The following is a 17,096-nucleotide window of genomic DNA, read 5'->3' on the forward strand; positions in this document are numbered from 1 at the left end:
CAACATCCATGTAAAAAAGCAGAGTGTACGCAAAATGAGCATTTCATCCAAAAGGACAATGGTAAGTATCCAGGTAGTCCTCTGGAAGTTGCAGTTGGGGACAGGAAGGACAGCTAGCTCTGAACAAGGCTGACCTGCAGGTGCTTCTTGGAATGCATGTAAACATACTGAAAAAGTGCGGTAGCACTGATGATCGTGAATAGAGTTGCTCAGGTTTCTCACAAAAGATCGAAATAAAGAAATACAAAATAAAGAAATAGATGATAAACAAAATAAACATAAATAAATAAATAAACAAGACTCACGACCTATCCAAAGGGTCTCTCGTAGGGGGTGGCGAGATTGGCAACCCCAAGTACTGGCACTCTGCGACCGTTCATTCTCAGTTATCAGCACTAGAGGTCGGTACGACTTCCAAACTTCCAACCTCCCATTTCACTCCACTATCTAGACAGCTGCAATACACTATCTCTCAGATTTTCGATCTCCATCAGAGGTCATGCGACGGCGCTTTCCATGATCGTCTTCTCGAGAACGGGCCCGCTCGTCCTCTTTATCTCGAGGACCGCGAGAAGGTCTGTCTGCCCTGTCCCAATCTTTATCCTTTTCACGCTCGCTTCTATCCCCACGCTGGTCGCGATATCCATCCCTCTCACCCATCCGATGCCTGTCACTCCTCTCCCAGTCCTCCACTCTCTCACCACTTCTCTCCTCCCTCCGCCTCCTTTCAGGTCCCCATTCCCCTTCACCGGCGCCTCTCTCTCTTTCCCTCGTTGGACCAACCCTTCCCATCTCGCCCCCATAGCCAAACTCAGCACCTCCCATATCTTCCCCAGCATAACCACCATCCCGCATGTGTCTTTGATGTTCATCCCAACCTGGCATGCCCACTTCTCCCCAACCCCCAGGAGGCCCTTCCATACCTGGTCCCATACCTGAACCATTTGCATTGCCCCTGCCAAAGAAGGCTGGATTCACATGAGCTGGTACACCAGGTAATCCAGGCCCCATAGGAGGGAATGATGGTCCAAACATTGGCCCTCGCGGTCCAAAGCCACCTCCTCCTGGTCCCATGCCATAGCCACCTCCAGGCGGCCCAAAACCTGGTTCGAAGCCTTGACCCATCATTCCTCGAGGGGGCATCATACCACCCGGAGGACCTCCCATGCCAGGTCCTTGTGGACCAAACGGAGCCATTCCTCTTCCGCGCCCTCTTCCGGGTGCCTGATTTCCTCTTCCTCGTTCCATACCTGGTTGGCCCCTTCCTCCTCGTCCTTCACCACCTCGTCCAGCAGCTCCTGCATTACGCCCCTCTGCTGCCTTCTTGCCCTGTCCAGTCTGACTTTGTCCCTGAGGATTTGCTTGATTTTTCCCAACTTGAGCTGCTCCCATCTGCTTGATTGTCTGTGGGGAGGCAAATGCCACAACACATGCTCGTCCATTGAACACTCGCCCGTCCATTTTCTCTTTACACAGGCGTGCAGCTTGTGAGTCAAAAAATTCCACTTGACAGTAGCCTTTGGATTTACCACTGGCTTTTTCTTCAAAGAACTTGAGGTTTTTGATCCGACCATATTCAGAAAGAGCAGCTTCTAGTTCCGCATCAGTAGTCCACCATTGCAATTCCCCAACGAACAGCATCAACCCACCGCTATCAGGACCTTGCCCAGTGTGCTTGGCTGAGAAATCAGTACCGCTGTTATTCGCAACTGTGGGAGCGTTTCCAGCTTGTCCACCTGCAATGCAATTAAAATCCACTTCATTATTACCGGAGAGATATATCTACTGCAATAACATGCCTAGGACTAATAAAACAACTCCCAGTCTCCTATAACTTGCAGGAGCAGAGGAAGACTATAAACTTTGTTTGACAGAAGCAGACGTACTGTAAAGTTCGAACTAGTGAGCGAACCAATGAACGTGGAGAAAATATAATTGAAAGTAACCGAAAAGGAGAATCGAATTAACGGTATGAATACTAAGAAACGAAACTTAAATTTTAAATAATTCAAATACTACCCGCAGCACATCATGTAGAAACCTAACAGTACATGCATTTTTCCTCTGCTGGTGATAGGATATTTGCTCTAACAAACTGAGCGAACTTCGCACGTGTAGAGCGTCTAGACAGAACTTGCGTGGATAGTAGTTTGGAAAATATTCCTAGACTCAATCACAAACCAAGTTAACATCAGTGCTTCATTTCATACAATGTTGGGCTAGACCGAAGCTCGCTTTCTGTAGGCCTGTCACAAAGAATCTAGATCCCCAACTACTCCAAAACCACACTCAGAGAGATATCACATGCATTAGACATGCGAGGAGTTCTCAAAATCAAGCTTACGAAGCTCCCAGAACTAGACTTCGGCCTGCGTACTTAATATGACTTGAACCGAAGTAGATAGAGGTTGATAAACCGGCTTACCACTGAAACAGGTGATTATGCACAAACGAAGTGAACCCTTTCACATCAATGAATGCAATGAACGTGCAGACAATGCTGTAAAATACTTAACCTCTATTGCAAAATATGATACAACTGTACACAAATTGGAACCTGAGAACTGCCTTCTACCTACTTCTGCACTAATCCAAGCCGATACTGAAGAGCCTAGATACAAGACATCTCACGCTGAATAGAAAGATGTGAACAGACTTCTTACAAAAAATTCGCTGTCAGGAAACCTATATCCTCACACAGACCTAGAAACCAATATATACACTAACATGCGGATAGCTCTCTGGAAAAGCGCTCCGGCAAATCAATTAGCAGACTAAATGTGTAAGACATGGAAAGGACCTAAAGCGGTAGCAAGAGTGCAAAAGACCCCGACCTGCAGGACCGCTGCCCGCTGGCCAACCTCCCGGATGCAAACCCTCGGGCCGCGAACCCCGACCAGCGCCTCCCTCAGCACCACCGCTCCCATTGAGTCCCCTTGTGCTCTTCCCACCCTTCGTCGTAGAAGCAGGCCGTACAGCCAGCGCCATCCCCGGGTCCAACTCATCCTTAGGCTTCAGGCCCGATGGACCTACTTCGGGATCTCCATAAAAATTCTCTTCCTTCGCCTGCGGAAGAAAATCATGTTGGTACCCGGAGCTCTCTTCTCGAGGCCGCGCCGGCACCGCCGAAGCAGGCCTCATGCCCATCAACCCCATGTCCCGCGCTTGACCTCCTAATTCACCCTTCCGTTCCCCTAGTCCATCCTCGTCCTCATTCCCAGAATCCATCTCCGCATATCCATTCTGCAGCGAATTTCTACCAGATGGCTGCCCCCCGCTCGCGCCAACATTAACATCGCCATACAGATCCTCCTCATAATCTTCCTCCTCATCCACCAGCTCGTCCACGTTGATTCGACCAGCGGCGTTGTCATCGTTCTCATAATCAACATCCTCCTCCAAAGTGTTGCCCTCGAATGCCATGGCAGCAAATAAAATCCTCCTTACCTCAAAAAAAACTAAAAGAATTAACAAAACAAAATACAAAAAATACAAAAACCAAGTAATTACTCAACTCCAACGAAGGAAGAAGTTTCCGATAGATAGGTATAAAGCCCAAGCCATTTCTTGATGGAGAAAGGGAGCTCCAACACAAGCAAACCCTAGAGACCCCCGAAAAATTGCTTCCCCTTCAGCGAGCTCAACCCTTCACGACGTTCAATGCAATATTAGGCTTCTCCCTCGAACCCTATTCTTTCAGAACAATACATGGGAAGATGACCAGGATTAACAGTGTGGCTATGGCGATGAGGATTTCGACTACGCTGCAATTTCCCGCTCCTTACTAAAGCCCCTCCTCCACATGCACGTCTCTCTGCTTTCCGTTTTCGCTGCTTCCCTCTCGGCCAAAACGCAACCCCCGCCCGGCCCGGCCCAACCCGACCCGCGGATTGCGTAGTATATTCTGTGTTTACACTAGTCCCACGCGTCGTTGAGGTTGTCGGCAACGAGATTCGAACACCCGATCGCTCTTATTCGTTATCATCTGAGCTCGTCCATATTTTGAAGTCCGTTGTTCGTTCTGTCCGTCCAAATGGAAAAACTTTAAAGGTGGCGGAATTTGAGTCGCTTTGGACCATAGCCTCTTGTGTGAATGAATTGTGTTGAGGTTTTATTTAGGAGGAATATTTAAATATTCAATCTTGTAATAATTCAATTTATTCTTGTATCACTTTAAAATGAAATTCATTTCATTGTTTTTTTTTTTTTTTTTTGTCCATGCACATTTGTGATACATTTAAAGGTGATTGATTAATTGTCTATTTTTAAACTTTTCAATTAATCCATATAATAGTGCTTCATGGAAATTCTAACCAATTCTGTATCCATTTGGTTTTATGGTTTCGATCACATACGTTTTCTATGTAAATATGTACACGTGCATGTATAAATATTGGATTTGACAAACAACCTATTATTTATAACTTGATTACGGAGCATTTACCATGTAAGATTTTATTGTCCAACCAAAATTAAAAGTTGAGTATATTTCACACTAATAAGGGTAAAAAAAAAAAAAAAAAAGTTTGGGCTTGTTGAGTTTTATGATATTTATTATTTGTACTTGATTTGAAGTATTTTGATCATAAATCAAATATGAGGAACTTTGAAAGTATTAGTTTTAAAGAAAACATACATAAATTTGAAAGATATTTATATATATATATATTACTAAAAATAAAGTTGAACTAATAGTGAAGTAAAATATATATACATATATTTATTTCAAATGAAAGAACATATCCTCCCATAAAATAACATATACTGCAAAGCCCAATAATCTATGCTAGTATGATTAAGTAAAATATTTGAACATTCAAATAAAACTAATAAGGTCCGCTTATAAGTAGACATATATATATATATATATATATATATATATATCTAATTACAATGAAAATAATATCTAAATATATATATATATATATATATATATATATATATATGACTTGATTTAGTTGAGAATTAATCCGAAAAAGAAAAAAAAATGGTAATATAAAACACATCTAATAAAATCAAAGAATTTTCTAATTAAATTTTATTATTCTTTATCACAATAAATTTATCAGACATACTTTATGGATAGATGCAAACATGCAAAAAGAAACACAAATTATTCAATATATAATTTTAAAGATTTTAGAATTTCAGATTTGAAAAACGTCAATCACATGTCCAATGTAATCGAATTACTTTTAAAAAATGATTGTATACTGAATAATTGAATTCATATCACAAATATTGATTATTCTTGATCAATTTGAAGTGTTTCAAAATATGTGAATTATTTCATTCTTACAGAACCTTTTGATTGTATTCATATATTATACATAAAAAGTTAAAAGTTTGATTTACATAGAGACGAAATTATCTTGTAAACATCTAAATCTCTAATAGAATCTAAACTTCTTTTTTTCAGGTTGAAGAAAGATACATAATTTTGAAAATTAAAATATAATAGTAAATAGAAACAATGTATTGTGGTGGATTCTTGAAACAAGAGTTGGATAATTTTATAAAAAAAATTGGTGATCAATTTACATCAAGATTTTTTTTCCACTGCTATTTAACCTTACATCAGCAATGCCCCATATATTTTCAATAGATGTGAAATAATTTAATCCCAGAAATCATCACAGCATAATTCATATATATATTTTTAGATTTAAATTGTTGAATTTTAAAAAGTCATTAGTATATGTATATATATATATATAAAATTAAAGAAACTAAATAAAAAAAAATTAAAAAATAATCTATTTTAATTTGAGTTTACCTTAAAACTAAAAAAATGAAATCCACCATATCTATAGAATAACATACTAGAATTTTATCTACAATCAAAATCGTCAACAACATTGAATACTGAGCTTGCAATAAAAATTATGTATTTTCACCAAAGCATCTTGATGAGATGACAAACTTTTATTCGTGCTGCAGTTTTACACCGAATAGCATTAGTGTTTATTCGTTATCATGAACTTGAATATATATATATATATATATATAGATATATGTAGTAATAAATAAATTGTAAGCAATAATCCAACAAAGTCCACCATATCCAAATAGGTGGATCCTTTAGACATTTTATATATTAATATATTATATGTTATTATAAATATATATATATATATATATATATATATATCCTAAAATATTATAATCTTGTTGATAAAAAAATTGAGTCGAATAAAGAAATAAAATAAGTATTCTCATGTAATTATTAAAGAAGAAAATACTACTTGCCTTTTTTTTTAAATCTTTTTTTCATAGTGTAGCAAAGATACTATAAAAAGTGTTGTTAACTGTAAAAAATCAAAGTACTTTGATTTAAGACTTGAGTATTAATAATATTGATGACACTATATATATATATATATATATAACTATCTATCTACATATATCTGTATATAGATTGACAAGAAGGCTAATGGGATGCTTTCTAAAAACCAAAAGGTTTGTATACAAAGTATCTAAGTTGTAGGATATTTTTTATTGTAGTTTTTAAGTGTAAATTTAGTTTCAGATAATTTCCTTCTATTACATGGCATATCAAAGGTTACTTAAAAAATCTAATTTATATCTAAAATTCTTCTTGAATCCTTATTAAAGATGATATCTCTATCTTGTCAATTTCTATTTAGTTTCATGTATTAAAATTATTTCAATATCATATGATTTCTATCTATCTATCTTTCTATATACATAGAGAGATAGTTTCAAGTATTAAAATTATTTTGATATCATATAATTTCTATCTATCTATCTTTCTATATACATAGAGAGATAGTTTCAAGTATTAAAATTATTTTGATATCATATTAGTTCTATATCTCTCTCTCTAGATGTATATACATAGAAAGAAAGAGGTAAAACTTATGAGCATTATTCAAAAAATTAATTGAGGCAAAAATTCATAAAATAAATGAATATTTATATGGATTAATCTATGCTTTGGATAATAGTAATTAATTTCTCTTTTAAACTATTGGGAAGGTTCCATATCCACATAAAAATACAACCTAGTTATCTAATTATTATTAAAGTCTTACAACTAACTATAAATAGTATATAATAAATCCTAATTTATACATATATATATATATATATATATATATATATATGATATAAATTTTTTGGTTTTTTATTTTTTTATTGTGGTACATTAGACTTAATTTTAGTATTATAACTTGTTCCAAAAAAAATGACAACATTCATCTCTGATTTATAGCTATAAATTATGTATTAATATATGTATTAATAAAATTTATTTATTCTATATATTTTTGTATTATTTTTTTGTAAAATAATTTTAAAACAATTATCTCAACTTGATTGTAAAAATATTATTTAACAATCTTTTAGTAGACATAAGAAAAAAAATAAATATTGGATGTCTTTTTTCCTGACTTATATTTCTTGCTTATGATACAAATATTTAGTTCTTAACTTAAATAGGTCTAATCAATGAAAGTAATTAACAAACTTTGGTTTTATTTATAAATTTTCTAAATGACTCCTACTTGTACTTATAATTTTTAACTTTTACTAAGAGACTATATATTATAATCTATTTTGGTATTTTGTTAAATCTGAATTTCTTCAACTTTAAATTTGTGTTGGTTGTTTTTTTAAACAACAGTTGATTTTAATAGCTATTGATTTGGAACATTGAATAATTTCTAAGATTTGTTTATATATATATATTATGAATTTTATATTTATTTTAGTAAAAGCAACTAATTTACAACTTACCTAACTTATGATTGTTTAATAAATGTTTTGATTTTTTGATGACTAAATTAATCAAAAATTCAGTTGTTTTAAATACTTATTAAAAACAAGCATATAGTGCCACTAATATAAATGGATGATATTATTTTTAAATTATAATTAAAATAATTTAATGTTATATATTTTTTTCATTTAGTTGTAATGTAAATGTTGTGTGATGCTTTAGTAAGTTAAATATAAAATTTTATTTTGAAATATCATCAACTTTTAAATTTTTTAAAATTTAAAATTATTGATTATCATCATAGTTTATATGTAATGAATCAAATCTATTTCAAAATATAAATCTCTATTACAAGAATTTTAAAAATATAACTATTTTTGTGATTATTTATTTTAAAACTGTTGTTATATAAAACAAGGCTTTGATACTTGAATTTTTTTAAATATTTTTTTCAATAATCATTTTAGTTAAAATTCATAATATCACTTAATTTCAATTATTTATGTGTTAAATGATATTTTCGTAAAAACTTTCATGAATTCGGTTTCTCATCTAAATTAATATTAGCTTGAAGCGTATGACATCAGTATATAAAATATATATATATATATATATATATATATATATTAATTTTGTAAAAATAAATCATTTAAAAATAAATTTGTAGTATTTTAAAGTTTAAAGAATTATAAAATGATCCTTTGAAATATAGAATTGTATAATAATTCATTGAAATATCTTAATTTGTTTTAAATAGATAATTTTTAAAAATTCCAAATAGTTATTAATGAGAAATGTTTATCTAAAAATACATACTCTAAGATTATTTCGCTTGTTTGATAGGTTTCTTAATTTGAAGCTATCAAGCATATTTTAAAATAAGCTCGAAATTTTTGATAGAGAAAAAGTACCGTTTTGGTAAAATAAAACTACATACTACTTAAAAATTCATACAATTATATTTAATTATTGGAAAGAGTAAAAAAATTATTTAATTTTATTAGAAACATAATTAATCACATGCATTATAAATTTTATTGTATGAAAGTTTAAAACAAAAATGTTTGTTGTCATATTTAGACATTACTTATTAAAATCACAAAAGTTCTTATTTCAAAACTAAAAGATATTATTCTCTTTGCATAAAAAGCTGTATATTTTTTTATTAATTTTTAAAAAATAAATATTTAAATGCAAAATAAAATTTTCTTGACAATACAGTTAATAAGCCTTATTGATTTTTATTAAAATTTATAAGATTGAATAAAAATCATGAAAAATAAAAATTCTCACAAACTTGCCAACAATTAAAAGCATATCATAACCAAAATAATTTATACTCCTATAATTAGTATAATTTTTAATTATTAAAATTAAATCTATTATTTAATAGTAATATTTTTAATGATTTTCAAATTTATAGTAGCAAGAATGTTTTATTATTAAATTATCATTAATTTTAAATCATTCTAAGTGAATTTTAATATGAATGAATAGAATATAGTTTATCATTTTTACCTATCTTTTCTAATACTATAAAAATTAAAATTGACATACTTTTTTAAACAAAAAATAGATTCAATAATTTAAATTGTATAAAATAGAGACTTTATTAGAAATAAATTCCTCAAATTTTAGAGTAATGTTTTTATATTTTAAATTTTTTCTCTGGTCCATATTGAAATATTAATTATGGAACTGTAGCATCAACTTAAAATAGACAAATCTTGATCAAAATTTAGATGTTATCATGAAATCCTAAGAACTGAATATTTCTCAAATCCATAAAATATAAATATTTTACATTTTATATTGAAATTTTTACTTTAAAAATATATATTATAATTTTTGATTGATTTAAATAATACAAAATATTTTTTGTCTTAATATATTACTCTATTACATTTAGACTATTTAATATAAAATAACGAGTTTAAGGTGTGTGATTTAATTTATTTTTAGAATAAGTAAGAATTAAATAGTCTAAATAAAAAACGATTTTATTAAAAGCTGTTGGAATATTTGTAAATCCATAGAGCTTATTGTAATATTCAAAGTTATTTTTTCTAATTGATAACTTAATATTATTTAAATTTTTATAATTTTATGAAAAGTATATATATATATATATATATATATATATATTTTAACTTTTCAACCAATTAAAAAGTTAAAATATCAAAGATACAAGATAATGATTCTTCTCGGTTAATGTATCAAATTCTTAATAATGTTTTAGAAAATTTCAATGACTGTCTTTTCTATATGAAATTAAAGATTAGCACATTAGTATAAAAATAAATAAATAAATAAATAATTCAAAACTTCAAGAAATTTTCAGAATACATAATATCTAGTTAAAAAAATTCTATTATAAGATTATATATTAATTTAAAATTAAATGATTTACTATCTTTAGAAAAAATATAATAATTTAAGAAGTAGTATTATATAATAATTTTAAAAATAAAAATAATATCATTAGATCTAATGAAATCTATGAGTCTTGTCAAATTGTCATAGGTGCAAAAAGTATATTGGTTTTCTATACTACTTAAGTAAATAGAAACAAACTTAAATATATTAAAAAATATATTATCTTCCTTCAAACATTTCAAGAATTTTTCTTGGATATGGATTAGATACTTATACTTTTATAGATATGCCATGTAACTATTAAAACTTGTTCTATAAGTTTTTATTATTGAAAAGTTGTGTTGAAAGCATCCTATAACTTTATACTTAGACTACTAGCCTTATGGTCCCCAAAAAGCTTGCACAAGACTTTCTTATTAGCTAGTATTTATACATGCAAGATTAAAGCCATCTTCAATCTTGTCAACATCTTCGTTGTATTCTATTCTTAATTCAAGAGTCTCTAGGATCTTTAAGATTAGTAACAAACATTCGAGTTGTATTCTATCATATGTCAATTTCTTATATGTTTACTTTTTTTCTTTTGTTGACAACAGAGTGTATTATCTCATTAATTTTTTTTTATAATTCATGTCTTTAAAAAATATATATATTAAATTATAAATTAACCAATCTTTATAATTTTTAATAAATCTATTTAAAAAATTAAAGTATTTTAATTAATCATCCAATTATATAATAAAAATGGTGTAATAGTGTCAAAGACAAGAAGTTGATGAAAGCAAATAACTAAGTGAGAATTTTTTAAAAGAAGTATGACAAAATAAAAGTAAGGAAACATATATATTAAAAAAAAAATTAGAATGGCTATTACCAAAAGACAAGAAAACTAAAGACTCTTAAATCTAAACTAGAGCAAGAAAGAAGTTGACAAGAATGAAGAAGGCTTCACTCTTTCTTTTATATATACTATCCACCTATGAGCTACATGGCCACATTTTATAGGACCTCCAACATGTATTAACTTTGCAAGCCACATATCTTAACTTATAAGACATATTTTTGTGTATACACTATATAATTAACTTGTTCTACAAGCTACATACCCCTGTGATGTATGGCTAATTTGATGACCAAGTTTTTAACCTAAAAATCAACTATAAACACATATAAAGTCAAAATTGTATCTATGAAGCTTTTAAGAAGCTATTTTAAAAGATATTATGAATATAATCTATTTTTATTTATTATTATCTATTTACATCTAATTATATAGGTATATTTGTGATATCACCTCTCATTCTAGGAATAAATTCTACAAAGTGCAATCATCATATGTTAAGGAAATCTAAGATGCAACAAATTGAGTTTGCCACATACTATGATCTTTTTTTTCTTCAAAGATAGTTGATAGGTCATATCAACCATTGATAATATTCTATACCAAGGCAAAAAGACCACTCTATTATTTGATCCTTGTTAAGGCCTTCATTACTTTTTTCAAATAAAATATTTGAAATATCATCAGAAAATATTCCTACTTCTAATAAAATCACCAAATATTAAAAGTTTCTTCCAAGGTGATGATACAAAATACATTATATTTTTCTATGTATTTGAAGAAAAATATATTGTTCTTAAGGATCTTCATGTTGATTATGTTGCCATAAAGATTGAGACAATTGCAATGTTTCATGTAATAAGTCAACAAATGATAGTTCTTGAGTTGAATCCATTGATTGTTGATTTCATATCTCTTTAGCACTATAATATATATATATAGATGATATTAATAAGGATATAAGATAGAATATTATCTTCTAATGATCTAGGTTTGATCTTATCTTATTTTTTATTCTTTATCTAGGTTTTTATGGATGTCGTTGATGAAAAGTCTCCACTTTCTTTATTGCATTTGCAAGATTCTTTGCTGGCTTCCATGTGTTTTTATTGATATTATATCCATATCAATGAACAATATCAATCTAGCTTACACTAATCCAACTTGTCATAAGGGCAAGTAGTTTGCATATTATAATGAAATAACCGTATCCTATCATCTACATTGAATTTTGGTTGTTCCTTATAATGGACATTTACATTTAACTTTTGTTGGTAATGACCTTTTTTTAATTACATCTTTATTGCTGCATGTAATTCTAACAAATGATTTGCTAAATCTTTTGTTTTACGATTATTAACTTTTGAAAAGTCAAAAGCATTAAGTCATGGATGATAATCATAATTAACAAAGAAAGGTATTTAGTGAGTAGAAGAATGTACTATGTTATTATAGGTAAATTCTACCAATGGTAAAAGAGTTGTTCAATCATCTTATATAGTAGTTGATGGTACACATCAAATACTACTTCAAAACTTGATTAACATGCTTTGTATATCCATCAATTTGGAGATAAAAGGTTAAATAAAATTATATATCTCCATTAAAATCTTGAAAAGAGTTCTCCAAAATCTTGATACAAAGTAAGTTCCCTTTTCTAATATAATATCTTTGAATAATCCATGATAGTGATAGATGTTTTTGAAGAAAATCTTAGTTTTTTTTTCACATATGATAGATTTTGTACATGGTATAAAATATGCCATCTTAATAAAATAATCTATTATCACAAATATAAAATCTTACAAACTTGAGGGTAAAATATTCATAATAAAATCTACAGAAATAAAAGTTTATAATTGTTTAGATATGAATAATGATTGGAGAAGTCTATATGATTGATAACGAGGAGTTTTTGACCTTTAATAAAATTCACGTGATTAGACAAAGTCTTTTACTGCCTTCCACATTTGTAATAATAAAAAATCTTTGAATATAAGCTCCAAAGTCTAGCTCTTGCAAAGTCATGACATGCTTGAAAAATATGTAAATGTATTTTTTTTTTGAAACATATAAGCATCCTTCACAATAGAGTATGTTGTTCTTAAATATAAACATGAAAGCATCATGAAACTTAGAAAAGAGATTCTTAATATCACAAACAAGAGAATTAAAGGACATACTTGATTAAATTTGTTTAACAAACGTTGAATCAAAAATCAATATTGATTTTATTGCTCAAAGATGAAAATATTCTAGTTCCAAGAAAATCATTCTTTATAAGATATATATATATATATATATATATATATATAACATAAGAATAATTAGAAAGGGCATTTGACAAATTTTGTTGTTTTATAAATCAATAAATGAACTTGAAGTCAAATCTTGATAAAAAAAATGCTTTAACGGACTTAGCAACAATTCAAATAAATGTTGATATGAAATATTCAAGATTCTTGTGGTTTGTGTAAACAACGACTAGATTAGAAGCATCTTCTAAATAATAACACCATTCTTCAAACAAATCTGTATTTGTAATAAGTTCTTTATTGTGAATCTTGTAGTTGATCTTAGATATTAAAACATTTCTCAAATAAAAAGCTACTAGATGAAGTTTATCATCTATTCCTATATGTGACAATATGGCACTCAAAGCAAATTCTAATGTATTTTTTTCTATAAAGAATGATTTAAAAAATTCAATGCAATACAAAATTGGTACAAAAGTAAACATTATCTTTAAAGCTTCAAATGATACTTTTGCTTCTTGATTTTATTCAAGTTTGTCTTTATATTTCAAATGTGTAAGTAGAATTGTAACTTGAGAGAAGTCCTTGATGAAGATCTGATAGTAGTTAAAAAATTCCAAAAAGCATTGAACATCTCTTACGATTTTTGAAATCTTTCAATCTATAATAATTTAAAATTTCTTAGGATCTATCATAAGTTCATCATTTTTAATGATGTATCCTAAGAAGTCGACTTAAGTAGTATAAAATATACACTTTTCTATCTTGGTATAGAATTCTACATTTCTTAATTTTTGTAATACACAATGAACATGAAGTTCATGTTCTTCTATGTACGTTGAATAGATTAAGATATTGTCTAGGTAATAGATAATAAAGTCATCTAAAAACTCTTGAAAGACATCATTTATTAGATGTTAGAAAGTTGCTAGTGCATTTGTAAGTTCAAAAGGCATGACATTATATTCGAAATGTCCATACTTAATTTAAAATAAAATCTTCTATCTGTCTCTTTCTTTGATACATACCAAACTATATGATCTTTATAAATCTATTTTTATATAGATCTTAACTTTATTTAATTAATTTAGAAGTCCACATATCAAAAGTAGCAGGTACTTATTTTTTATGGTGATTTTGTTGAATCCTTAATATTTGACACACATCATTAATGATCCATCATTTTTCTTTACAAATAAAATTGGAGCTCTTCTTAGGAATTTAAAAAGGTGTTTAAAGTTCTTGGCCAAATTTTCTTCAATATATTCTTTGAGTTTAGCTAATTCATTTTGTAATAAAATATAAATTGGTCCAAATGACGATTGAATTCCTTCTTGAAGGTCAATTGAGAAATCATAAGAATAATGTTTTGAAAGAATATCTACATTTTTTTTCTCAAATATAACTTAAAAATCTTGATATTGGCTTGGAATACTACTTGAAGCTTTTTACCATTACAAAACAAGTATGACATAAATGACACAAGATAATCTTTTTTTTGTAACATGCAAGAAAACTCTTGCACCTATAAATACATGTATATTTGTACTAGACTTATGAATTTCTATTTGATTAACTACACTTTTAGTTATACTTTCAAAAAAATAAAGATTACAAGAAATTCAATCTATTTCAAGATTATATTTTTTTAGCCATCATAAACCTAAAAAGATTGAATTAAAAAGAGATCTAATCATATTAAATATTACAAAGCTACTATGACCATTAGTTGTTATTTCTATAGGAAGGATTTCATGAGTAACATCTTCTAAAGATAATAGACGACCATCTATGACTTTTACATGAATAGATTTAGTTTTCTTTATTAAAAATATGCTATAACTTTTAGCAAATTCTTCATATAAGAAACATATTGAGGCTCTTGAATCTAACAAAAAAAGACTTTGTAATGTTTAGATCTTAAAATAATATATATTATAAAATAAAAAAATGATTTTAAAGAAAGAATAGGACTTCTGTTGGGTGTTGTATAAAGTTTCAACTGCATGGTTCCTATTATAGCTAAACAAACTTATTTTTTGACATACTATCTTCTTTGACAACTTAATTACTCATTTTGTGGTTGTGTTGCTTCTTTCGATAATGTTGAGCAGTATACTTAGGTTCTTCATAATACAAGCATAATCTTTTTTGATGACAACAAGTCTTTATTTACTCAATAAGAGGTTTAAAATGTACTGCATCAATTTATATATCTTCTACTTCTAAATGTATATGTTGAAGAGACGTTGGTATTGCCATTGAATTATAATAGAATTGAGGTATATTTGTATGACTCTTAGATTAAAATTTAAAAAATTAATTATCATAATTTTTAGCAAAGTTAATTATTTGATTTAATGTTTGAAGATCAAGTAAGTTGAACATCAATTGTTTTACTTCATATTGTAATCCATAGAAAAATTGGCTAATAGATGTAACATCATCTGACTTAGTATCAGTTATAAGTTGTTGAAACTATGAAGCATATAACATTACTAATTGATTGCTTTGTCCCAAAATATAAATCTTCTTTGTTGTAATACAAATTACATTATGTTCTCTATATATGAATCAAAACTTTGCCAAAAAGCTTCTAAATTATTGAATATTGGATCTAATCATTCAAAAAAAGATAAAAACCATAATAATATTGAACTTGAAATAAATATATCAATAAATTTAACTTACGATTTTGAAATTGGATAGCTTTGGAGTTGAAGTTTAATCACAAGTTGTACTTGATTGATAAATCATTAAAACTTAGATCTTGTGCCATCAAACTTCTTAAGCAGGAAAATCCTTAGTTCTCTAACATAAAAAAGACATTCTATCATAAAAGAAGGGATATGATTTAATACAAATGTTGAAGCAGCTCCAATCATCTCTTTATTTTTATTGCTTGTTATTCTTGTTGCTCTTTATCGTGGTAAATTGAGTTGATGCATTGCAACCATTAACTCCCTCAATTGCTTTTGCATTTGTTTCATTGCACTCTTAATTTTAAGAAGCTTTGGTATGATAACACTTAGAAAAGAAAAGATGTTCAATATTGCTCAAAACAAATAGAAATGAAGACTTGAAAAGGAAATACTAAAGATAACATCATTTTAGATGAGGGTAATCTATAACTTGTATTACACTTATGCCTTATTAAAAAAAAAAGTAATCCACTCTTTATCAAGAAAAGACAAAGCCTTAATATTGTAAGTATATACTTTTGAATTTGTTAAGAACAAGAAGTTGATGAAAGCAAATAACTAAAGAAGACTTTTTTTAAAGAAGTATGACAAAATAAAAATAAAAATATATATATATTAAAAGAAAATTGGAATGGCTATTACCAAAAGACAACAAAATTAAAGACTCTTAAATCTAAACTAGAGCAAGAAAGGAATTGACAAGAGTGAAAAAGGCTTCATTCTTTTGTTTATATATATTATCCACCTATGAGCTATATGGCGACGTTCTATAGGACCTCCAACATGTATTGATTTTGTAAGCCACATATCTTAACTTGTAAGGCAAGTTTTTTGTATGTGCTTTATACAGTTAGTTTGTTCCATAATATATCTACTCGTGGCTAATTTGATGACCAAGTTTTTAACCTAAAAGTCAACTATAAACACATGTAAAGTCAAAATTGTGTCTATGAAGCTTTTCTTAAAGATACAATGAATTTAATCTATTTTTATCTACTTTTACCTACTTTTATCTAATTATATAAATAATTACTATAATAAATATATATATCCATAAAAAATAGGAGATTTTAGAAAATTTTAAATGATAGAAGAAGTTTTTATTAATTTATAAAAATTTAAACAATCATTTATAAATAATTAAAAGGACTTTGGTTTTTTTAATTTTTTGTACACTTGAA

The 17,096-nt window shown here is 28.6% G+C and overlaps 1 protein-coding gene across 1 annotated transcript; it reads right to left on the reverse strand.

Annotated features, from left to right (window-relative positions):
• Positions 1-234: 234 nt before the first annotated feature.
• On the reverse strand, positions 235-3,884 carry LOC112285081 (uncharacterized). The gene is made up of 2 exons (XM_024525615.3): positions 2,835-3,884; positions 235-1,736 (listed from the first exon to the last, which is right to left on the reverse strand). The coding sequence occupies exons 1-2, from the start codon at positions 3,421-3,423 to the stop codon at positions 466-468; spliced, it is 1,860 nt and encodes a 619-aa protein (XP_024381383.1). The 5' UTR covers positions 3,424-3,884; the 3' UTR covers positions 235-465.
• Between the last annotated feature and the right edge of the window lie 13,212 nt (positions 3,885-17,096).

This window comes from Physcomitrium patens, chromosome 7 (assembly GCF_059467195.1).
Source record: "Physcomitrium patens ecotype Gransden chromosome 7, ASM5946719v1, whole genome shotgun sequence".
Lineage (NCBI taxonomy): Eukaryota > Viridiplantae > Streptophyta > Bryopsida > Funariales > Funariaceae > Physcomitrium > Physcomitrium patens.